The sequence below is a fragment of the Lethenteron reissneri genome, chromosome 16 (assembly GCF_015708825.2).
Source record: "Lethenteron reissneri isolate LAM-NWPU_2019-01 chromosome 16, ASM1570882v1, whole genome shotgun sequence".
Lineage (NCBI taxonomy): Eukaryota > Metazoa > Chordata > Hyperoartia > Petromyzontiformes > Petromyzontidae > Lethenteron > Lethenteron reissneri.
In genome coordinates, this window is record NC_083794.1 from 13,835,747 (window position 1) to 13,861,133 (window position 25,387).

Here is a 25,387-nt window from a genome sequence, read left to right on the forward strand (position 1 = left end):
ACTAAATAGAGGTAAGTTTCATGGACGAAAATAGCAGGGAGAATTTAAAGGATATATCGCACTGTAAAATAGAATTTCCTTTTTTTAAATGTTAAACGAACAACTATTTCCCTTCCACGTTAACCGATATGTGTAATGCCGTTCTCCCTTTCGGGGGGAAAGATAGGTGACCATACCTCGCCGTGCTGGTGGCCGAGACTTAACGATGTGGCACCTCCGATTAACACGGTTGGCTATGTATGGTGTGAAAAGTTCAACATAAATAAATGCATGATAATGCTCTGCAGTTTGGTTTGTGACTAGAATGTATTGAGCTTGTTCTCTGATAGTTGTCTATTCTACAAAACAAATATTTACTTCTAAGTGCAGAGTTGACTACTTACATACCCAAACTCACTCCTTTAAGATGTGTTGCGTGCCAAAATAGGACAGTATTTAGCATTTAAATTTAACGAGCACTTTGGCAAACAAGTGAAAAATGTCACACTGCCAACTTGATGTGCTCTAAACCATCAGCACTTTGACATCCCTTTACAATACTCCTAGGTTGGAGCAGACAGGAAGAGTGCCGGGTTTGTTTGTTTTTAGGCGCCTGACGCTTTTCGGAGGCAATGGCTCATGATGCAATTTTCTTACAAGCAAGGTCTTGTGGCCAAACCAAAAATTGCACGATTGTTCACTTCCGTATGGCTGCACTGCCAGTGTGCAGGTTTCCTATTTTATTTGCTGGCATTAAGTTTCAAACGTACATTTGTACTGTCACTCCGCTTGCTGCTGACAAAGGGGGGTGCGCGCGCCCGTACGTGCACGCACGTGCTTCCACTTGCGCGTGTTTGCATGTGTACGCGTGCGTGGGTGTTTATGGTTGGGTTTTTTTTCTCAGTCTCCGTGCGTGGGAGTACTTGCGTGTGTTTGTGTGTCAGTATGTGGATGTGCATTATGCTGCAGTTTAAATGTATATGCTGCAGTTTAAAAAAAAAACCCCCTAGGTGGATTTGAATAGTTTGTTTTTTTCCTGTTCATTTAAACTACAATTTAGAGCTTAGGGCATACGCCGGTAATTCCGCCAGTTCCTTGCCTCTCTCACCCCTTTGCATTCTATCCCTGTTGGCTCTACAGCCCCTTTTTGGATGTCCTGTCATAAAGCTTTGGTGAGCTCCCAAGTTTACCCAATTAATGTCATTAGGTTGACTACAAGTTTAACATGTAGGCTTGCGTGACTAATATCATCCATGATATAGTTTTTTTGGGTTAGATCGCGTAAATATAAATGTGTCGTTAAACCCATCACCACCCGACAGTCAACTAGTAAGGTTTGCCACGTAAACAGAACATGCCAATTCGTTACTAGCACAGCACACCGGTGTGTTGGAGAGCAAATCCACAACATTTACAATCTGAGTAGGACGTTTTGCCAGTAATTACAAGTAGCTACATCAGGCGACAGCCAGATTTGCCATACGGATGTCGCCTGATGAAGCTAGTTGTAATTACTGTCGAAACGTCGTACTCAGATTGTAAATGTTGTGGATTTGCTCTCCAACACACCAGTGTGCGTACTAGTAACAAATTGGCATGTTCTGTTTACGTGACAAACCTTACTAATTGACTGTCAGTTGGTGACGGGTTTAACGACACATTTATATTTTATAATTACGCGATGTAACCCAAAAAGAACTACTTTAAGGTTGACTACAAGTCTAAAATGCATATTAGTTAATTCATTGGGATCGTTTATCTTTGTTGAGATGCTTTCACAAGGCATCATAAAGATGTAAACAATGGCATCTGATATGTGACAATGAGTATCTTTTTTGTACGAGGACACAAATTTTCTTTAAATCACATCTTAGTAAACATTGAATAAGTTACACGATATAGTACTTAAAATTATGCTACTGTACTGTAGTTAAAGGCTTTTTGGTTCTGAATGTTGTGCCCCTGGCCATTGCATGCATTTAATTTGTAATTGGTGGTAGGGATAATGGCTCTGAGTCTTGTGACTTTCCTTTCGAGGACCAGTGTTTTTGTGAGCCATTGAACAAATTCATCCCAGTGGAGAGGGCAATTAAAGTCGGGGGTTTTGGTCATTCACGTCCGACGGTAATCTATGAACTGTGAAAGTGCTAGCTTTGCTGTTGGAATTCCTGATGAATATCCTGCTGTGCTTGTTACTGTAACGGCCATGTGGTCTGTCTTATCCCCCCCATTACTTACTGATAACTCGTAGTGAACTATTCTCACCGGGCTCCCTATGCCGTGTCCCCTACCAGGCTCGCATTTGACCTCCGTGGCATGAGTGAAACCTGAGAGCCGTTGGAATGAGCACAATAAAAGTTTAGGTGGATGTGGTTTGTGGACGGAAGGATTGGTGGCGCAGTGAGTAATCGTCTCAAGCCAATTGCGCATTAAATGTATGCGGCTCATTTTATGACGTCTAACTCCATAAATCTACAGGAGGGTGCACATGCATGGACTGTGAAGAACACAGTTCGTTTTGTCGTGTCAATTGTGAAACCAAAAGTAAATATGATTGGGATGGAAATACGTTTAGCTATTGTTCGTAGCTTTACTGGCACTGTTGCCATGCCACTTATTTTTAAAGTTGGGAGTTGATGTTTATTGCGTCCGTGTACAGCATAGGACGTCTTGTTAGGCCTGTCGGACAAACGCATGAGATGATGACACCCTTAATCTGCACTTGTTGTCCAAAACTGTCAATGATTGCACTGCCCCACCCATGGGTGTGTTGATGGTTGATCTTTTTAACACTTCAATATTTTTTTTTATAAGAAAACACTGTAAACTGGGCTTGGCTTCCTCGCAGTTTTTAAAAACAAGCCATGCCTTTATGTATGTCATTTCATTGTTCTTGCCCCATTCTCCTGTTAAATTTGGGAAATTTCAGGATGGAGTCTCTGGTTTGCTGTGGTTTGGTTTAGTATCGATACGCACCGTGCTTTAGAGAACAGTAAGAAATTAATTACAGCATTGCTTTATTGAAGGTTGAACATAGTTTTATTGAAACCACAAAAGAGCAATCACTGCGATGGTGTATGTCTTTAAGATATTAAATTTGAATGTGTGCTTGCGCGTATGTGCAGTATTGGTTTATCACTTGTTCATTGTAAAAGTTGGTGCGCGATTGAGTGTTGATCAAATGGGTCCACGGCTGGCTGGTGATGCGCTAAGCACATTGTATAATCTGATTTTCTTGTTTCATCTTCAGGATTCGCTCAACAGGCGCAATTTATTTTAATTTAATTCCAAAAGTTTAAAGGGAGGTGCCGTGAGAGCATTCGATACATCACAACCCTTTTTGTCATTTGTCAATACGCAGTACAATAGCCATGTTGGCTGAGTCTATTTGCCGCACGTTTAAAATGCAGCGCCGCATTGCATTTTTCGGTCTCTGTTTGACCTTTCCTACTCAAGCTCATTCTAGACGAATGACAGCGGCGTGCGATTACGTAAGGCCGGTGTCCTGGCGATCTCCTGGAACAACCTAACTGCTGCATCGTTTTGCCCTGGAAACCTCACCGTGTGTCCCGAGCCACAACCTCTCTGAGTTACTATGGGTTAGTTGTGGCCAGTACTTTGTGCCGGTGCCACAGTCACGGAGGACGAGGTGGGCGGGCGCCAATTTGCCGGTTGGACGTGGGGGAGGCAAGAACCTGAGTTCCGCATGACCGGTTTGTGAGGTCTTTTGGGGTGGCTCGCCACCGTAGGAAAATGAGAAGGGGCATTTCTCTACCCTCGTGGGTCCCCAGTTTTCGATAACTTAAATAGGGTCCCAATAGGATGGGTTACATACCGCTGTCAATATGTATTCCTCTATAGAAGTGAAAAATACATACTTGTCATCATCAGTCGTATGGATTTATATGAATGATTTGCATATACTGGGAAATTTTATGTCTCACCAACTCGGAGGGCCTTACAATCACATCTCATCTGAAGAGTTTCCAAATGTCATCCTGCGGCCCCGAGTGACAGCTTGTCCCTGAATGACAGAAGGTGTACGCGGCACTGGCCTGCAAATTGACAGGATGAACGTTGATCTCTCCGCTGCTGGATGAAGAGTTCCCCTAGCCATCGCCATTTCTCAGGATCTCGAAGCAATCTATCCATCTCCTCGGTGGGCACAGTGGGGCATGTTTTCTACTTTGACAGGGTCGGTGGTACTGCATAATGCACATTTCAAATGAAACTCAAAGCCCTGGGCTCGTTAGTTATTTGTATTTCATCGGTCCACACCAAGCAAATGATGTTCACGTCATTTTTAAATAAATCCTTTGTGATGAAAATATTAGTGTATTTGTAGTCGGCTATGGTTTATAAGTAAAAGCAATTGTAGATTAACACACTTTTGTTTTTAATTGTATGGAAGATGTAAAAAAAATTTCGTTACAATTGACTGAAAAGAGTGTTATTCATGTTGTACCACATGAATGTGAGGAAGTCCATGAGGGAGTGGGTTCTTGCGAGTGGATGTTATGTATATTTGTTAAATAAACATTCAAATTAGAGGCCATTGTAATGTAGATATATATTAGGCCTGCGATAAATGGAAATTCACACCGAGAATAAACTATTCCCCCACTTAATAATTCACGGTCTGCCCTGCACTGTTTGTTCCTTGTGTTTAATAGCCTGAGGCAAGAAAAAATGTTTTGGAGTTTACAAACAAAAGAAAATAGATACTGTACTGCAGTTGACAATGTGTCACTTGAAGTTGCTGAAAGGTACATATGTGGCTTGCATTGTTTTTTTACATGACACTGCCTGGAGACCAATTGATCATGTTATCATTTTGTTGCTATTGCTGTGATGTTGGCAAATTTGGCATGTCTCACCGGCATTACATCTGCTGCCTGTCAGGTGAACGAGTGTTTACCGCACCTTCTCAGCTTCAGTGTTGGCATGTCAAGAATGCACTCGCATAAATGCTGTTGAGTTCCCTCTGCCTATGGTGCTTGAAAGCGAGTGGCATAGTGCGGTTGGCATGGGCATAGGTAAATGAGCTGAGTGGTTCCCTATTTAATTTCCACCCTTTTTGTAAGCCTGGCACCCTGAGAATATTGGTCAATGGGCTGTGGGGTAGTTCAACTTCCTTAGCACTGAATAGCTATGCCAGCGCTTTATAAAGCACTACACAACCGGAAAAAAACACCGCATTTTCTATTGTAGATACACAGCAAGGCTATGTCCAGTTTGAGGCTCTGTTAATAAAAAATACTGTGGTCATCCAGTACAGACCATAAGACATAACGACGCAAGGCCCGCTCCACAAACACAAAAGAGACACTGCAGCGATACACTCCGCTGCTCCTGATGCGGTTGTCTGGTTTGACCAACTGAATGTGAAATTGTAGTTGCTCTACATGAGCCATACGACAGAAGAAGCATTTTATCCGCCCGAGGACGACCGCTTGTGTTGCGATCGAAACGTCGTGATATATTATTGTTTGTTTTATTTAATATTTCTACCTACGTGACTTTACCGAAAGAACCAAAGAGAATAAAAATAGAGATTTTTTTTAAATTCAAGGTCAGGGATTCCATTATAGGGCTTTAGTGACCACTTCATTTATGTTTTAAAACATATGGGTGATGTCAGCAGAGTGCTATCTTAGCATGCTTGACCATAATAAAAAATGAAAGTTAAATATCAACATTAACAGGATTGCCTTATGGCAGAGACGTTTAGAATCGGCTGACATTTGAGACTGCCTCTTCAGAGAAGAGAGAGTTTAGAAAGACAGTGACCTATCGTTGTCGATTGCACTTTACAGTGTGGGGCCCTGAGAAACCTGGGACATTTTAGTAATTTTGGCGCGTGACCAGTTTTAACTGGTAGACATATACAAAATAAAAAAAACCTATGAAGTCAAACGGCTGTTTCATAACCTCACAAAACGTGTGAATTGTCGAATTTAGAGTGTGCTGTGCGTAGCTTCCAACAAAATTCTGAAATTCTTTGCATAAATTAAGTATTTTTTTTCCCTCAAACGAATTACCAAAGTCACATGGGATAGCTGTGACACACAGCCTAGGTACATAACGACAATAGCTGTTTTGTGGGTTACATTTTTTTTTGCGAGCAGTTCTGTGTTTGTGCGCAGCCAAGAGGCTGAGGGTTTGTACTTGACTGAGTGCGTTTGGGTCTGACTGCCGGTCATGGTGATGGAGCAGTGCGCACCCTTGTTTCGGTGCGAATTGTTTTGGGGCGTACTCTAAACAAGTGTAATAAATGGTGATGTGTCCTTTATAACTGAAGTCGTGTGCCGTGTGAGGGTCCCAAACATCATCGCGCCACACGTGTCATTTGTCAGTCCGCTGCACAATGGGCCATTTCTTCAGTGTGTTTGCAGCAGCGATTAATGTACATATACATTTCGAGCTTGTTTAGTTTATGCATAATCCATGCGCAAGCTCGCACACGAGCGCCCGCTCGGCTTTGTTTTATAAACCGGTAGCGCGCTCTGTCTCTGTACGACGACGCTTGGATGTGCGACGATTGGTAAGCACACCTCCCCTGGGTACGGTCAATTTGCACACATTTGTAATGTGTACGACGCCTACTGTCAAAACGGCCTTTGTTTACAGCTGTACACAATTTAATGTATACTATAACAAAGCCAGAAAACAGGAAGTATAAACATCTTTACATGAAAAATTTGGTTTGCATAAAATCCTGATTATTATTATTAACAACATTGAATACTTTCCAGCAATGCGCATTCATCATCCACGATCTCTCTAATTCTGGATGAATGGCACCCCAAGCTGTTGCCATCTCTCAAGATCAGTGGAGGGTTACGACACATTTTTAAATAACGCGATCTAAACCCAACATCGTTGATTATGAATCTCTCAAGATCTTGCCATGTAACGATCCACCCAGCCATCTGCACACTACCTGTGTTCCTCGCTCCGTCTCCTCGGTGGATGTTCTCTCAGACACGTGGCAATCCTTGACTATCACTGCCATTCTTCCTGACGATTGGCCGTCATCCCTCGTAGCGACCTGCCTTGCGCAAGCGCACTAACTTGTGTCACTATGAATGATGTCTAACTTGCGTATCTTCTCTAATCTTCAATAGTTACCGGTGGTGGGTTTTGCCCACTTTGTGGCAGCTTTCTCTTACCATTACCATACTGAGAAGGGAGTTTACTTAGTTGTGGGATGATAGAGATTGTATATTTCAAATGTTTATGCAAAATTGAAAGCAATTTCAAACTTTAGGCTGACACTACTTGAGTAAAACCAATCGATCTCCAGTCCTTCATTTTTTGCAGCTCAGACTCTGAAAATTAATTGTTTCTAGTTATAAACATATATCTGACTATGTGGGCAATTGAATCTTTTCAGACCTTGAAGAACTTCTTCAGAATTTCAATCGCTCGGTCACAATGATCCGATGTTTTAATAATGTACAGCCCCTTCGTCAATTCACTGCTGAATAAAGCCTCCCAAGGCAATGCTAGTCATGGAGGTAATATTACCTTACTTCACCACACTGTCAGTGCAGGTTGGTGGCAGTTCTTGCTCAGATATCACTTGCCATTGATGTATTATAAAATAACAATAATGTAGAATTATACTTTAAATATGTGACTGCAGCATAACACACATAAACCCCAAGAGGGGTAATACAAATTCCTTCATATTGCGCTATAAATAGATCAACGGTACATCCATAAAACGCGTCCACTGATCTAATGGCCTCTGTGCAGTGATGCGGTTGACCGCTGTCGATAATGACACGTGTGCACGTGCACGCTCGCTCAGCGTCTGGACGAAGCGGCTTAGACAAACACGCCCGTGTACGTTTATCCATATTGGCGAGCGACTGTTACCTTGAGCGCTAACTCGGGGCTGTTTGCAAGGCGCGCTCTCTAAGCCCGTGTTGTGTGGACAGGAGCTCTAATTGGCACAAAAGAGGTTAACTAAATGCGCCGCTCCGCTCGAGTGACTTACACCGCATTCAAGTCACAATCTTGTGACTTCTCACTCCAGTGCGAAGCAATTGAAAGTTTTTTTTGTTTAGGCTGTCTTTAAGCATGACCAAGTTACTTTATTTAAGATTAACGACCCAGTTTATTCTTAAAAATGAAGTGTTCCCTTACCGCTGCCATTTGGCTTTGAGTTTAATTCTGTTTTCTGGGCTATTGGTTGTGATTGTATTCATTCTGGCGTTGATTTTCATTTTGCACGCACGCACGACCCAGGGTGCAGCGCACGTCACAGAACGAGGCGACGATGGCGAGACACAAAAGTCATGGCTCGGCACCGATAAGACTGTTAGTGTCCTGGAGTATGATTGTCAATACGTAAGTGAAGTGCATAAATGTGTATTTCCATTGCTCTTGCTTGTTAGGCGTTTTCCGTAAAAGACGGGATCCTGTTTGGTTGGCTTGTCAAGGGGCACACTGGCGCTGCCGGCAGGTCTGTCGGTGTAACGACACGCGATTACACGCCCACAGTTTACCCATGGGGAGGTAGCGTATTGAGTTACTTTAACTCACGGCGACTTGCTGCTGCATGTCAATCGAGTGTGTTTGCTCTTTGGTCAGATGCCAGCAATGATACAAAAAAATTACATTTTTAATTTAGTAACCTGGAGAATGCTGGATGTAAAATATTGAGTTTTCACCTTTAGACCTATTAGTGGCTCATAACTATAAGTTAACAGTGTGGAAGTATTGCCTTGATGCTTTTGTGTGCTCGGTTTGGTCGATGGAGTGTGCTTGGATGTGACTTTATTGTCAAAAGCAGACTTTAGTGGAACATCGCAATGGAGAAGCACAAATTTAGAGCGTAAATAAGTCAACGGGGGAAAATGTGAGCGTGACTGCTACCAATGACTAACCAACCTAGGCTGGCAATTCTTAACAATATTATTTCCCCGCGACCTAAACGTACCCAACCAAACTGAAATTTCACTCTTTCTAAAGTGGTGCTTGCGAAATTCTTGACGTTATTACGTTCACGTTCAATGACAGACAACTCTTTTTATGAAACCCCTACAAATAACCCTTGCCACGTTTTTGTATTGCACGGTCAAGGGAGCTTGCCATTCATGATTATATGTTGTGGTTTTTACGGCCATTATTCTACATGGAATGCTCAACCTGTTGGTGCATTTATAAAGTTCCCCGTGTGTGTGCGCGCTTCTTTTGCTAACCTTGCTTTGCCTGTCTTTGGTAAGGAAATAAGGTGTTTTCGTCACATTCTTTTTGCACAATTTCAAGATATTGTCAGTACTTTACTCATGTTTGTGTTGACACAAGTATAGCAGGGTTTTTTGCCGTAACTTAGGTTTTTCTGCAGTAAACATGTTATCGCGCACCATTCTCATTTGTTAACGGCAGTAACACCCCCCCCCCACAACTCCGGTCTATTTTTATTAAAATGAATGCATACGCAGCGCCGCGTTCGTGTTAACAAGTGTGTGTGTGTAATGCTCAATAGCGGCAGCGGTTGATGCTGCAGTGCAGTCCCACTTGACGACACGCGTGGACTCATTTGTCACCTCGCTCGCTTGCTCGTGCTTTGCAGGACCTGCGGCAGATGATGGCGTCCGGGCCGAATCTGAACGAGACGAGCGTCGTGTCGGGAGGCTACGGGGGCAGCCTGGAGGGGGTGCTGCAGGCGGGCGGCGTGAAAGGTTAATTGAGCTCTGCTTTTTCACTGTCCGTTCTCCCCTGTCGCATGGACAATGCAACAATTCGATTGCTTTGTTTGTTAAATCGCAGTCGAGATTGAATTTGCTTAAGCATGGGGTGGTCCAGGTGGCTCTGAGGTCAGAGTGCTGAGCTAGCACTGCTGTGATCTCGGGTTAGCAGTTAACGGAGTTCCCAATTGTAGTGAGTTTTTGGTCTCTGTCCAGTCACCAATGACCACGTAGAAAAAAAAAATTCCAAATACAATACATTCCAAATACAATGATTATATTATTGGTCTTATTTTCACGTAACAAACATTACTCTCATGTGGCAGAGCGGACAAGAAATTTCTGCTCACGACTGTGCGGATCGGAGGGCACTTGAAGGGTCTCGGAGGTGGCTATTAGGCAATTGTGTGCCCTTTTGCACAAATTCCCTTAACATTTGTAGACCGTATGTGATAAATATAATGATAATACTTAAAAGGCACACAAAGTAACCGGATGGACTTGCAATGTTAACATTTATGAACGTTTCATTTATGGCAGGTTACACCAAAGTTGCCACAGCCTTGCGTGCGCCAGGCCCTTTTGCAATGTCACTCAAGCCTCTGTGTGTCTGCAGAACTTATAGTTTACCTTTGTGTGTCCTTCACTGCATGATTTCACCCATCGTCAAACTCTGCCAAGTGGCCAAAGGTGGGGCCCCGCCCCCCTTTATTTGAATCTATTTTCTGATTAAAAATACTTAAATTACTTAACGGCGAGGAATATTTTTTCCCAGTGAAGCACGCGACTTTCTACGTTTATGAAAAGAGCAAGTAAATTGAATTACGTTTAAAACATTCCCTCTGAGCAGCTTAAAATACAAACCTAAAAGTTCCGCGCTCATTGCACGTACAGTTTCTAGGAAATAAATTCCACAGCATTGTGGTGTCTGTTTGCATTCCCATGTGGCAAGAAAGCATTCCTCCTGACAGGCAGGCCTCCCAGTTGTTCTCGCACATGAATGGTGCTGTTGGCTGAAGGAGGAGGTTGCCGATTTTGAAATCTCACGGCAGCTGTGAACCTCTTTATTGCAGAGTCACTGAGTCAGCGCCGCAGCGCAGGTGCTAAACCGAAGGCGTGTTGTCACTGCATCCTAATGCTTCGTATTTACGCCGCGCTGGGCCTGTGATGTTTTCTTACTTTAACCCACTCGCACACGTGCTACCAACAGTGGCCGCGTGCTAATGTGCGTTTGCACACCGCATACAGGTAATTCGTGTTGGGTGTGTAATTCGGCAAAGAGCTAGAAGCCAAAGTAAAAATACAAAACATTTCTCTCCTCGCATTGGTGCGCTGTCACGCATACTCGTATATTAGTGTCGGTTTAACGTTAAGAGTACATTAAATATCCCACCCCCCATCACGGGTGCCTATTGTTACTGTTAAGTCACCCGACAGACTATAAGAGTCTTATTGTAGTACGACCAATCTTATCTTCCATACCCGTCTTCCGCGTGGGCTTTTCAGCAGAGTTGCTAATCCTCTTCGGATGAAGGGAGAACTGTGGGGGAGCTTGCAGGGAGGCAGACCGGATTAGGAATCCTATTCTCTGTCGCTGGTAAATTGAAGTTGCAGAAGGCAGTGGGATGTGAGGGCAGGCCACCCACTGGAACACAGGACGTTTTGTTTCCCTTTGAAAGGTTTATTGCTCTTCTTGGGGAGCTTCCGTTTAAGTTGGCGTCAAAAGCACGAGCACTTAGAGGTCACACTTAACTTTCCAGGATCGTAATTAAAACATAAACGTGGGCCCTGGAAATCAAGTTGAACAATAACTTATTCAAGTGTTTATTTCGGTGTTTATTTTGTTTTCAAGAAAGGGGACAAAATGAGGGCGGCGGAATACCCATATGTGTGGTGGTGCAGCCAGAATCTGGGTGAAGAGTTGGTGAGGGCCTCTGTAAATAGTCCTTGAAACAAAAGGCGCCTCCGTGCCCAACAGTAGGGCCCGTCTTGCGGGAAGGTCGGTATGGGTCAGCACAGCAGCGCCATTCGCCAAACAAAACTCACAAAAGCGCTCCTTGTCATGTTTCTGGCTGTCAATAAGCAGCATAAACGGGCAGTTGTGTTTTGCGGGGAGGCGTGCTTTCTGCGCTATGGTTGCACTCCGCCGCCACCGTATGGGCTCACGTCAGTCTCCCAGAGCTAGCTGTATCCCAAGGCTTGTTTCCACAGCTTGGTTTTGAAAATGTTAACACGCGCGCGGACGGCAACATTTACGCTGGCATAAAAAAGAAGTGTAAATTTAGCTGTGTTTGACAAACCCTATGTATTTTTTCAGGCATCCTATAATCATAGCTCTGCACACGCAGCAGGATTGCGTGCTTAACGCGATCCCAAATGGAGCAGGGTGACAGGAGGAGGAGGGGGAGGTGGGTGGGGTTGGTGTGGGGGGGTTGCCGGGAGAGAACTGGGAAAAGGAGGCTACCGTTTATGATGCCACACCAGTCGCAGGCAGTAATAATGTTGGCTTTAATGAGGCGGTCCCCAAAATGTGAGAATACAAACTGCGAGCACTCGTCACGGCCCGCCTCGAGGCCACGCTGCACAATGGGCCGCTTATGCTCTCAAAGAGGCCCCCGGCGCTCCTCCGCCGGGGATGGCGTCACCGCCGCGTCGTGTTAAATCTGGTCACGGCCGCGGTTCGGTTCCGCGGTTATAATGGCAAGAGTATTTAAGTCCACGCCGAATCACGCCGTGGAAGTCTCGACCAGTGCGGGCATGTCGGCGGGCTGCCAGGGGAGGCTCACCAGAACGTGTGATTTGGGAGTTTATAAAAAGAAAGGGTTCTGACTTGATATGGAAGTCAATCTGCGTTATTGCCTCCTTTGATAAAACAAAAACCCAACGCCCAAAAAAAATTTAACTGCCGTGGCTGTAAATGAATTCTGATTCATTTTGTCAATGCACATCTTCTCGGGGTTTCCACAAATTGCCAAAGCGGTGAAAATTCTACGCTTACAGCATGTCGTTACAGCTGCCAACACCTGATTCATCCTTTGATGCAACCACTGCACAGTGGTTGGAGTGTTCTTGATTCCTTGTGGTTGAGAGTGAATAATTGGGGAATGAGCCGGAGCTGAGCTATGCCCCATTATTGCACCACTCTGGCAGCTCGCGTATTGGACATATTCAACACTATTTGTTTAAAAGTAAATATATTTAACATGAGCGAATTATGTTAAATAGTATACCAACATCTCCGTTTGGGATTGCATGCACATTTGGGAAGTCTTGGGCAAACCTTTATATTATAGAATGTATTTGTGATACTGCATTGGCAATGATATATTAGCACAAATAACAATATTGCCACGCAGTCATCAATAATACAGCCATAAAATGTGAGGTTATATTTTATATTACTGGGTCTAACATCATAACCAATTTCTCATATCAGAACTTCGTTGGAAGGCCTCTTTTCCATCCCTTATACGCCCATGTTTAGCCCATTTTATGCGTTTGTTCAACTATCTGTCATTTTAACAATTGGTTCGTTAAAAGGGACATCTGTGCGGGAGTGTCAAATGTGACGCGGCAGCAAAAGAAAAAAAACCAAAAAAACCTCGTCCACGCCTACTTGACCATCGTTTATATATTCAGCCCCGGGATGCGTGACCGCGTGCTTGACGTGAAGTTGTCTTCGTTCGGTGCGCGGGGAAGTTACCGGTTGTGCCTGTGGGCGGCGAGCAGGCGGTACATTTGAGCCACGTGCTCAATCGATCCCAGGAACCGGGCGCCAGGCTCCGCAGCGCCATTGGCTTTTGAGGCCTTTGCGGGGTGGGGTGGGGGGGCGATTGGAGGCCTTCCCACGCCTCACTCGCACGTCAGGCGCTGCTCTATTTGTATGCCAAACCTGCCGCTGTTGCCGTGCGACGGGTTTCCCCGCTGCAGTGTGTGTTTGCCGAGCTGCTGCCGCCGCGCATCAAAACAGTTTTGAAGGCGCACACTGCCATGTTGTCATTGCCCAAAGAAGCACAACACCGCAGATCCTTATCGCATACCGGAGGACTTGTATGCATTACAAAAAAAGACCTATTTTATGAGTTCAATTTTAATAGCAGTGCGCATGAAATTCACTTGTTCATCCAAGTTTGGCTTAATTCAGAAATATTGTTCATATTACCAATGTTCTTGTTCTTAGGAGCTAAAGAAGAACGTTTTTAATCAGTCCGTATCACCTACTTTATATATGGATTAAAAACATGGACGCTGACAAATAAAATGGAACAAAAGCTGAAAAATGCGCGTAAATAGGTGCTTGCTGAGAATTGCACGGAGGAGACAGAGGACGTGTGGATCAGGAAACAAATTCCAATAGAGGTATCGTATTGCTTGTGATAAAACTAAGCGGGCTTCAGCAGGACGAGTCTCGGCTATCAGAATTGATGGCCAGTGGAAGATACTGATGAAGGCATCCAAAGGAGTGAACTTGTCTGAGAAAACGACCGCTGCAATGATGATGGAGCGATGAGATTGGCTCATGCAAGAACGAGATGGATTGCATTATTTGCAAGACCGTGAAGAATTGTGACGACGTGGGGAGCCCTTTATCCAGCAGTGGATAGACATTGGCAGATTTTTCTTTGGCAGATTCGCAAGCACGTTCTTCGCCGGCTGTGCATCATTGTGAATGCACCAATTAATGTTGGTGAATGCGAGTTTTAATTGGCTTACATCTGCCAAGAAAACTGTGGTGGCTCCCAGCAACCGCTTCGGAACACAATAACCGGTCGCTGATGCTGCTCTTCCACAAATGGGACATTAAAGTTGACCCACAGTGTGACTGCGGCCACTCAAACCAAAAGATGGACCACATAGCGAACAACTGCATCCTCTGCCCGCTCTTCAGCGGATTGGACAGTGAGTCGCGCTACCCCCGAAGCTATCGCATGGCTCGCAAACTTGAACCTAAACGAATGATTTACATCTGCCTGCCTTTATGCGAGAAGAAGATTAGCGCGAGTAATTATGAAATGTAAATTTTGGTCCCCAGTTGGCCAATAGCGAGCAGCCACTTTGAGAATTGGTTTTGTCGAAGCCGATTGTACTGTTGCAGATTTTGTGACGTAAAAACGCAACGGCGTAACGAAAACACATTATCAACAGAATATGTACAAATTTCATTTGCAAGAAGGGAAAATACGGCAAATACCTTAAACTAACGCCTGCAGTCTGGAGCACAGATTGTGTTGCTGGAAGCAAGACATTCCCATTGTGTTTTATGGGTTTAATGGTTTTAAGGGTTACCTTGTTCGTTTTATCCGCTGTGATTAAATCTGCGCCACACCATCCGGCGTGATTGTTCGTGTGTACGAGTGCCTCTTGAGGCAGAACGTCAACGCAAACATGAACTTTAGGGAAGTTTCAACGTAATTTTTTCCCCCCTTGCTTTCTGTGAGTTCATTTATGGCGCTTGGGCGTCGGTACCATCGATGTGAACAGGAAATGTGTGGAGTATGTGTGACAAACCTGTTCTTTTTGGGCAGGGGATTTAATGTGAGTCATATTTAAGTAATCTACAAACATTTGCTTAATTTTTCTGGTGTTTAAATTCTGCTAAGAAACCCACAGTTACCCCCACGTACAGGTGTGATGGAACACATCATCCTTACAGCATGGGTTATAATTACGCAGTGTACCCATCTATGCCCATCTGGAGCATTAAGGTATTTTGATGCGCTATACCAAATGGGTCCGTAATTATAGCCCGTTTTGTAAATCCACATTTGTCAGTTTTGTTTCTGTTGCATCGCTCTTTTTCATTTAATAAGTTGAGCATTTTAAAGCTTGGTCCTTTTTATGCGCATCGCAGCTTTTGTGTAATATTTTTAATTTCCCCTTTTTACTTTGCGATCGGCTATGCATTGCAGTTTGTATTTTGCTCTTTTTTTGCTTTCTTTGTTTTTGTTACGTATAATTTATTTTTTATGTCATCGCATACAGGCACCGCACTCAACACTCCTGCGGTTAAAGGAGCAACCGTGGTTATCCCCAGCCAATCGGCAGCAAGTAGGCTGGCCAATCAAACGGCTGAAGGCAGCTTGCCACAGCCCTCGGGTAAAGGTACCGTTGGAGCCACCACTGGCACATGGGTCCCTTATAAGAGCACAGGGAAGAGTTTGTATGGAAATCTGCAGAGGCTAAATTTCATTGCTCAATTTGTTTCTTTATTTCACGCAGTCAAACTGCACTCGGCGTTTTTGTTGAGGTTAGAAAATTTGATTGAAGCATTAAAATCACGACTTTACGTTGTTTACCGGAATAAAAAAATACGTTTTGATGCACGTGTCGTGAAATGAGGTTGAGGCTCCTGTATATTTCCATCAGCAGTGGTAACCACCTACCTGGGGGTGTGATTCCTCATGAAACCTTTCCTGAAATTGCTAAAGAAAATCTCTCCCGCGGCAACCGCAGTCGCCCGGCTGGGTGTGCCGTCTTGGCTCGCGAGACGCCAGAGCTGAAATGATCTGCAGAGTCTTGTGCAAGCACATGCAGAAACCAACCATCCTTTTATTATTTAATGATTTTTGAACACCCGTTTAAGGGTCTCAGTTCCGTCTCATTATGCGACGGATTCAAATGTGACGACCAATAATGACGGTTTAGGATTGCGACATTAACCGCAAAGCTTTTCAAGTCTTTAATGAAAGATGATCTCTCTGTGCTGCATTTGGCATTGAAGAAATTTGCCAGAATTATCAATTTGGAATTATTAAAGTTTAATTTGATGAGTGAAATTGTGGCAAATATTTTCTAGTTTTCTAGTATAAAAGCAGGTATACAAATTTCCAAAATACCATTCCAATCCACGTCCTAATATGTTAGAACATTCCATTATTTTGCTTTGTCTTTTTTCCATTTTTCATTATCATAAGCTAATAGCCATTCCTGTCTGCGCAGAATTTTCAAAAGGAATATGAATGTATTTGTGAGACATCGCAGCCCTGGTTTGAATTGTGGCACGAAGCCAAATTCCATCCCCACTAACCAAGCCCTTGTGAATCGGTTTGCTGAAGACATTGAGTTGGCAAGCGGTTTATTTACAGGCAAGCTGTGTCATGCTTTACCTGTGAAACAGAATCCACCGTGTTTATGCTGCTTAAGAAAGCGGCTGCCTTTTTTTAAGTCCTTGAGGCTCGCTCGGTCCCAAGGACAAAGTAAAATAAGTTACCTTCGCATCACAGCTTAAGAGTGTAACGCTAACACCAATTTAAGCTGTATTCATTTCGCAGCATTATAAGTTGGCGAGAAGCAGTGCTTCCCTAAAACTCTCAGCTTGCCAACTGAATGATCTCACAGAGGTTGGGTTGCTTTGCAGATCGCTGTGAGCTGACACGGGGCGAACCTTGCACGTGGCTCTGTGGGGCATGTTCGCGGGTGTAATAACCACTCCTTGTATCCTGTGCTAGCCTCTGCCTCCCAGCTGATTACACGACTCTCTCTCTCCCTGAAGCTTAGAGACTGTTTAAAGTGCAGACACAGACGTCATCTGTGTGAAGAGAAAAAAAAAACCTTAATTGGTCACTTTTCTACTTAGTGAATACTAAAAAAATGGCCGTGATTCATGATCGACTCTGGAGCTCTCCCCGATGCGTCTGTGGGTTGTATCGCCTGTTGTTCGGCGTGATTTCCAACAATTCGCTCCACATTATGAGAGCTTCTGGAACAAAATAATAGTTCCACGAATCTGCAGAGTTCTTGTTAATGACATCCTGTTAAATATGAATATATCTCTGTAGTTGCCTGTCTTGTGATGGGTTGTTTTACGCTGTGTCTGCACTTTTTAGCACGAAGCAATTTATTTCCTCGCAAAGAAAACCTTTTACACTTTCGTTGCTGATGTCATCTCCGCTTGATGCGATGGCTGTGATGCATTTAATCCGCAGCTTCACCTCTCTCCCGTGGAGTGCGCTTGCACACCCAATATCCTGCTTTGCCTTTTTTCCCCCTGACTAACATCAACCAATGGTGACAGCGAAGTCATATGCTGAAATTCACTGAAACATTTTCTTCATTGATTGATTCCGCACAAGACGCTGTCGACTCATTGCTTGAGTAATCACTTACGTGGGAAAGGCAATCTTCATACTGGACGTGAAAATAACAGTCAATGATATTGATCCTATAATGTGAAATTGTGTGTGCCTTTCAGTGTCCCTCTTAAATTAACTTCAGGCATGGTAAATGGAAAGCCAAAGAAGCAACAACTAATTTAAAAAAAAAATAAACACGGCAACAAAAAATATACCAATGATACGTGGTACGTTTTGGTTGATGTGCCAACTTCATCCAATCCATACGGAAAGACCAAGTGAATGTGTAAAGTCGCATTCTCGTTTGCACGATGTAGCAGCCAATTTGGTAGAGAGGGGTGTTAAAGTGTCAAGAGATGTTGTGCTTCATTGGATTTCTGAAGCCGGTGGCATAAAGCCGCTTACGTGAATGTCTCCAAACAGCCAATATAAATTGGCATAGTGCAAGGAAAAATGTTCACTTACGGCGTTTTGTGCTGCCGGCCACTGACACATAAATTGTTTGTCGGCAAGTGCGGTAGATATATCCAGAAGGGGGAGTGGAGGGGCCCTTGCCCTGGTGGTGTAAGGTGGTTGCAAGGTTGAGCGAGTGTGTGGTTGTGTAACCGGTTGTGCAGTTATGTGACTGTGGTAGTATCGCTGTGTCGGTGTGTGGTTGTACAGAGCACATAGCTGTGTGCTGGTGCAGATACATGACAGCGAGGGTGCGTGGTAATGTGGTTCTGTGGATGGATGATTTTGCATTATGTGATGTGGTTCTGTGAGTGCATCATCGTGCATATGCCCGATCATGTGGTTGTGCGAGTGCATGGTTGCGCAGTGCAGTTGCTTGTTTTGCGCGGTCGCGCAATGGCTCCGCGTGACCGTGCTTCCTGTCGGCAGGCGCCCCGGGCCTCCACACTTCCCCGAGCAGTAGCTCCATGTCCATGGAGGAGCCGGCCAAGGGCGTGGCCTTGGAGAAGCTGGACATCGTGCGCAAGTGGAGCGTCAACACGTACAAGGTGAGGGCACGGGGGTGACGCCTCTACGGCCGTGCCTAGCGACCGACGCGCGCGCACACACACACGGCCCTCACCGACGTCCCTCAGACCAACACACGCGACTCCGCCTTGCGACTGTTCAAGGCCACTGGCAACTGTGGAGGGGTGCTTTTATTCCAAATATTGTCTTTTGAGTTTATTGTTCCTGTAGCCAAAGCCAGTGTTTTATCATTGGCCTTGTAAATATTGCATCTGTGTGACCTTCCATTGTTACGCATATGTATTTACCTGTGTGTATGTACGTGTAATTGTATGTGTGTTGCCACCCGAACGAGTGCAACGAGTGTTTAACGTCAAACGAGCCAAATTGAAGTTTCGAATGCGAAGAGGATTGTCATTGACGGACGTTGATGGATGCTGCAGCTTGTTGACAGCGAGAACATCCCATCAGAGAACATACGGACAAGACGAGATTGCCCCTACTGCGCACCTTCCTCCGCTCTGTCTCCCCTATTCGGCCTCCCTCCCCTACCTCCAGACCACACTCAACTGTGGCCTAACGCTGGCGGCGGCGGTAGCGGCTGGGCTTTTAACCCTTGCACCTGCTGTCCCCCTTGGCCCCCAAATCTAGGGGTCAGCAGGGGGGCCGGGGGGGGGTTATTTGCAAGGCTTGCACATGTTCTCCCCACAGCAAAGTGCCGTGCACCGCTCGCCTTCCCTAAATCAAACGTCAAGTCGCGGCTTCCACGAGCCACCTTACGTGCGCACACCGAGAAATGTGTGCGTTCGAGGCATGGCCAAAAAATGTTTCGCAATGGGATAAGTGTCCACGGGGGAACCCGTACGAGTATATTTTGCAATTTAGTTTTGCTCTTTAACATACATTCTATGATTAGGACACGCACTGATTAGGCTTAAAAATAATTATGCTGGTCTTACGAATGAATACATATTTTTGAACGCCTGTCAGACAAGTAACATTTTCACATTACAAGCAAAATGGTGCAGGCGGTGTTTAAATGTGGAACATCGTGGACAGTTGAGACCTGGACTAGCAAACAAAAATCGGTGTGCGTTGCACATTCACACATCGTGGAGGAGTGTCTGTCATTTACTCAAAAATAAAACCACGGTATTTGCGAGAACCTCTGAAGTGCGCCGTTTGGAAAGTCTAGGCAAATGTGTCCTGTGGGCAAAGGGTAAAAAGCTTGAAATACAACGGACAGCATATTTTTTTCCAAAATTTGGATGTGCTGTCTCAAAGTGGTTTGTCAAGGAAAAAATTGGGGAGGAAAAAAAGTGATTGCTGGAAAGTTTTTTTTGACACTGAGAGGTTTCACCCAGAAGGCCATTTTGCCTGACAAGGGGGGCGCAGTCATGACTGGTTCGGCAAGTTCTCGGCTGATACTTGGTTACAGTATTACAATGAAGTATTTATTTGCTCACACTTTAGTGGTGCAGTGGATTAGGGTAGGTTTAGGTTCATGTATGATTTGAGAGTCTAAATGTCATGAGCGTAAGTGCTTGACCTACTGTATGCATTAAAGTGCCCCCAGTTGATATTAAATATGAGTGTAGCTTTTTAACCAGTAAACAGTGGCTATACTACACGTGCAATCTCAACGTCCCTTCATGTTCTAGACACCTAATGAGTGCAAATGCGGAGAGTCCTATAGCAAAACTTCCCTTGGAGTATTTCTGTGTCTTGTAGTCAGCCCCTTCAAGCGGCCTCAGTGATAAAGGCTTTTGCCAGCTTAAGCAGTTGCCAAGGCTGCAGAGGCATGCTGATGCCTGGCTTGTTTGCAGCCCTTCGGCATCCAGACCTTTTCATTTTTTTTGTGCTCTTGGCTTTTCTGGAGAACGATTCTCCCTGGTAATGGGGAACGGAACGAGGAGCGGGATGCGGAATGGCCGAGTGGCTCACGGGAAGCAACGAGCAGACATTCCTGGCATGGTAATGTCGGCCCGCGAGCCATTGTGCGGAGCTCTGCTGACTCCTCACACGGAGTCGCGTTCCCACGGCGGTGGCAGAAGCAGAAGCATCTGGTTTATGATGCAATTACGGGAGCCTAACCCATAAATCTGGTTTGCACTCGGAACACGGTTGCATCTTGGGCCAACCTTTTTTCGTGAAGCGGCACCTTTCCACAACTGTGCTTGACGATGAATATTTAACGGAGCTCGAACGGATTGTGTTAACTATATTTAAATGGATAAAGGGTTCGTCTGCCAAGAGGGTGACAGTTTACTTTCCACGGTGCATGCCGACTGTTGGAGACTTCCTGTGGGATGTGTTCTTCAGTGGAAAGCGTGTGGGCCTCCCACCGCGGGAGTGCCTGATAACAATCTACAGGTGTTGGCAGGTGTTGTTTGCTGCTCACACCTGATTGAGAGGGACATTGCCCTGCGCTGCAGGCGTGGCACAAATCCAAAACCAATCTCGCGTAATTTCCACCCAAACAAGTAAACACATGAGCCTGCGGGGAACCATCTGGCCATTATGGCCTTCCTCTGGATCCAGGTTTTTAATTTTGTGCACTTAAAGTTTCCAAAGTACAAAACACAAATCGGAAGAGGAGTCTGGTAAGGAGTTAGGCTCTCACCGAGGCTATTCACAGCGACATTTGACGAAGTCTGGCAATCGGAAAACAAATTGGAGACATCGCATTGACTCTTAAGGAAAGTGGGGCTTGAACATGACTCTCACGAAGGGGTAATAGCTAATGGACAAGTATATGATGGAATGGCAGCCAAAGAAGAGATCTCACCCGAGAGGGTAAGCCACTGTGGATATGGAGCGATGAATTAGCTGATGTGCAGAAATAGGTTTTGGCATCGCGGGATCACGAGTGATGGCAGTGTTGGTTGCGGGAGACATTCATCTAACCGTGGATAGATAATGTAAATTTACTGTTTAAATTTTTTTTTGGTCTCGTCTTCTTCAATAGACAGTGCAAAGGTATTTTAGTATAAAAAAAATCAAACACTCCTCCATTCAGTGCACAGTGGCTGCTTCAGTAGAACGTGCACCGATCCGTGGCCTCGGTATCATAAAAGCAGATGAGAACGTGTGCCGTGTTTGCACAGGGCTGGTGCGGGTTGCAAAAGATGTCCTCCGGAAGCAGAGGATTTTGGGGGGGAATGCGTTGTTATTGTTGGGGCTCTCGCTGAAGAATAGGGACAGGGCATTTGGAATTACACTGAGATTTTGTACTTAGCCTGAAGTGCACGCCAAGTCGGTCATTTTAAAGAGATGCTTTCGGGAGGCCGAGCCTGGTTCCCTGGTTTAGAGCAAATAGGTTTGTTTATTCCCATGGATTGTGGAGAACTTAATCCCCATTCTGTTGAGTTGCTTGGCAATCTGAGGCCTCAAGAACTGGAATCCGCACACTATTAAGTGTGATTTCTAGAACACTGGCTAGTTGCCTGTTATCCCTTCTAATTATTTCAAATTACCTAAACTTGTATTTGCCATTATACAAGGGTAGTATTAGGGCAGTTACAGAAAACAGGTTTTGAAAAATTGCTCACATTGAATAGATAAACAGCATTTAGAGGTCATACCAAATGTTTTCGGACATTTTAGAAGTTGACATTTGCGTTGGCTATTGAAAAATAACTTTTGAAGTGTGATGTCTTACTGTTTAGTAACCGAAGACATTGTGCCCAAAGGTGTGTATTAAGTATAGTATTTATAGAAAGCCGGAGGATGTTTCCTGATGTACTGGAGCAGATGTATATATTTTTTTAAGGCATCTTTGTTTTTCAAAGATCTTAAATGTACCTTTGCCGGTACACAAAGTTTCGACTGCCCAGTACATGGTGGCCCCAAAAGTCAGTTTGCCGAGATGAGTTGGGACTTACTGTCGGTAAATACTATCTCTGCAAACGAACTTTTGGGCCACCCAGTTTAAGTAACAATTTAGCACGATTAAATTTAAATTGCAGACTTTAATATATGTTGACAAAAGTAAAAATAGTGAAGAAACTATTCGAAGTTATTTTATTTCAGAATAGGCTTACGTTAGTCTCGGCACGCAAAATTACAATTTGCATTTATATAGCCCATGCTCATTCATGGCATGGGGGTGGCCCTCACCTCGTAGTGAATTGACGAGAGGGCCGCACTTACGCTTGTCTGGCATCTTAAGTACAGGCGGCATCGCGAGGCGCTGCACAAACGGCGGGCCACGTGCGTCACAGCGACGGCAGTTTGTGGCCTGCGCCCAGTGGCTGGGTTGGCTGGCCTTGCTTCATTCAGCCTCTGACAGAGAGTGGCTTGGAGTTGAAGAGTTGAATAGTTTCTATTTTACAGCGACATTTACAGGTAGAGCCCAGGGGAGAAACACGGTGTTCATCTGACTCGCACAGAGTGCTGGGCTCCCAAAGATAGCCTTCGGCTCTTTATTGTGCTTGCGTATATTTCGCACATTCGCATGCAGGCACGACATGTACACGCAAACCAACTAAATTTACATTCAACCGGATATTTCCACTTGCTGGTGTTATTATAAACTGTCGTTTAATTTCCGTGCACCGTTTAGGTCATAATTGCGGGTCTAGGCAAAACAGAGTTTGCATTTTAAGCGCACGTGGTCCAATGATGGGTTTATCTTGCCATCTTGTTCGAAAAGGGCAGGTGCCCTCAATCTGGGATGCTTTTTTAAGTGTTACCTCGTTCGCATCGGCACGGCGCCACGTGGGCGTAGCCCCCCGAACGCGTGCGTACGTGCGTGCGTGCATGCGTGCCTTGCATGCCACTGCTTGCGCGCTTGGTCCCGGGTGCCCACGCGTGCGAGTCCACGTGCTACGCAACTGCTCGTGTGACCGCGCGCTCGCTCCCCCCCCCCCACCACGTGTCCCCACCCCCCCACGTGTTCGCACGAGCAGTGCACCAAGCAAGTGCTGTCGGAGCGATTCGGGCGCGGCTCGCGCACCGTCGACCTGCAGCTGGAGGCTCAGATCGAGGTGCTGCGCGACACCAAGCGCAAGTACGAGAGCGTCCTGCGGCTGGCGCGTGAGCTCACGCGCCACTTCTACCAAGTGGTGCAGACGCAGCGCTCGCTCGGCGACGCTTTCGCCGACCTCGGCCAGAAGTCGCCGGAGCTGCAGGCGAGTAGTACCCGAGGGGGCGACGTGCGAGCTTCCGCGCTTGCGCTGAGTCACCGCCCGCCTCGGCCACCGCCGGCTCTCGGGCAGGGCTGGGGAACCTACGGCCCTGCAGAACAGATGTGACGCCTGGAACAGATACTGCCTGCCCGAAAGATATGGCCATGCGACTTAGTTTCACGTGGCCTTCAGCCAAATGAGACCTTATCACTTTGAAACGGCCAGCACATTGTCTTTTTCTGTCACTGCAGGCATCTTAGCCTCACTAAATGGGTACTATTTTTGACATGGCATCACTGAATCTTATTTTGGTTTCATAATTTTAGCATACGCGTTCACCTTGGTCACTGTGAAGGCGCCTTTATATGCGGTCGACACGTCATTTTTCGCGTTATTGGATAACGCGGTTAGGAATAAGTTCCCATCTGCTGCAGCAGAACCTCAATGGGCGTGGCAACATAAATGTCTTCATGACGTTCGGATACAAGATTGGCCATTAGTGCCGCAACTTATACATTCACTGTTCCTGGTTCGTGTGACTGCGTGATTCACTTGCAAGAGGTCATATTTTTCATAGTGCAAATCTCTCTTGCGTCACTGCTTTTTTTCACACGACATTGCAAAACACTTTGTTTTTAGCTAATTGCGGTGACTTAATGGGACAAAAAATTAATTACTTGTGTATGCGTCGCCGTGCAGGAGGAGTTTGGGTACAACGCGGAAACGCAGCGGCTGCTGTGTAAAAACGGCGAGACACTTCTGGGAGCCGTAAACTTCTTTGTGTCGAGTGTGAACACTCTGGTCAACAAGACGATGGAGGACACCCTGTTGACTATTAAGATGTACGAGAACGCCAGGTGAGGATGCAACGTCGACAAGGCCAGCGATTTAAATGACCCGAAGCCTAACGCCGTCTCTTCATCTGTGATTGTTGGGCAAGGTTTTTTGCTGGAGGTATATGATATTTAAAACCCTTGCTTTGACAATAAAAACCCATGTTTGTTCGAAGATGAGCGTGTTTGTTCGAAGATGAGCGTATTTGTCGAGATATTTTTTTAAGAAGAACGAAACTCATGCCGTTTGATTTAATGGCCACCCATTCATTTATAATTCAAAGTTTTGGAACGATTAAAAAGTTTTGCAAGAATCCAATGGTTATTTTCCCGTGCGCGACTTAATACGCATCAGTAGTATGCATGACGTACGTGCGTGTGGGACCGCGTGTGCGTGTGTGCGCTCGCGACAGAGTGGAGTACGACGCTTACCGGACGGACCTGGAAGAGCTGAGTTTGGGCCCCCGCGACTCGGCCGTCGTCGTCAAGATCGACGCGGCGCAGCAACATTTCTCGGCGCACAAGGAGAAGTACGAGCGCCTGCGCGGCGACGTCGCCATCAAGCTCAAGTTCCTCGAGGAGAACAAGGTCTCTCTTCGTCCTCCACCGCGGGCGCTCGTTCGCCGCCGACGCATTGTTGTTCACCTCGATGTTCACCCGTCGTGCGAGCGACCTCGACGCGTGCGTTCGGCCCCCCCCCCCCCCCCCATCGG

At 45.5% G+C, this 25,387-nt stretch overlaps 1 protein-coding gene across 5 annotated transcripts in view; it reads left to right on the plus strand.

Moving 5' to 3' along the window:
* The window catches only part of ARFIP1 (ADP ribosylation factor interacting protein 1), a 42,450-nt gene that overhangs the window by 11,372 nt on the left and 5,691 nt on the right, over positions 1 to 25,387 (plus strand). Inside the window, exons 4-10 of one of the 5 annotated variants that reach the window (XM_061552465.1) lie at positions 8,236 to 8,337; positions 9,566 to 9,674; positions 15,663 to 15,782; positions 18,635 to 18,753; positions 23,623 to 23,844; positions 24,541 to 24,698; positions 25,088 to 25,262. In XM_061552465.1, coding sequence (XP_061408449.1) covers positions 8,236 to 8,337; positions 9,566 to 9,674; positions 15,663 to 15,782; positions 18,635 to 18,753; positions 23,623 to 23,844; positions 24,541 to 24,698; positions 25,088 to 25,262 — 1,005 coding nt within the window. The remainder of the gene's footprint in view (positions 1 to 8,235; positions 8,338 to 9,565; positions 9,675 to 15,662; positions 15,783 to 18,634; positions 18,754 to 23,622; positions 23,845 to 24,540; positions 24,699 to 25,087; positions 25,263 to 25,387) is intronic. The other 4 variants (XM_061552466.1, XM_061552468.1, XM_061552467.1 and 1 more) reach the window with 4 other exon arrangements.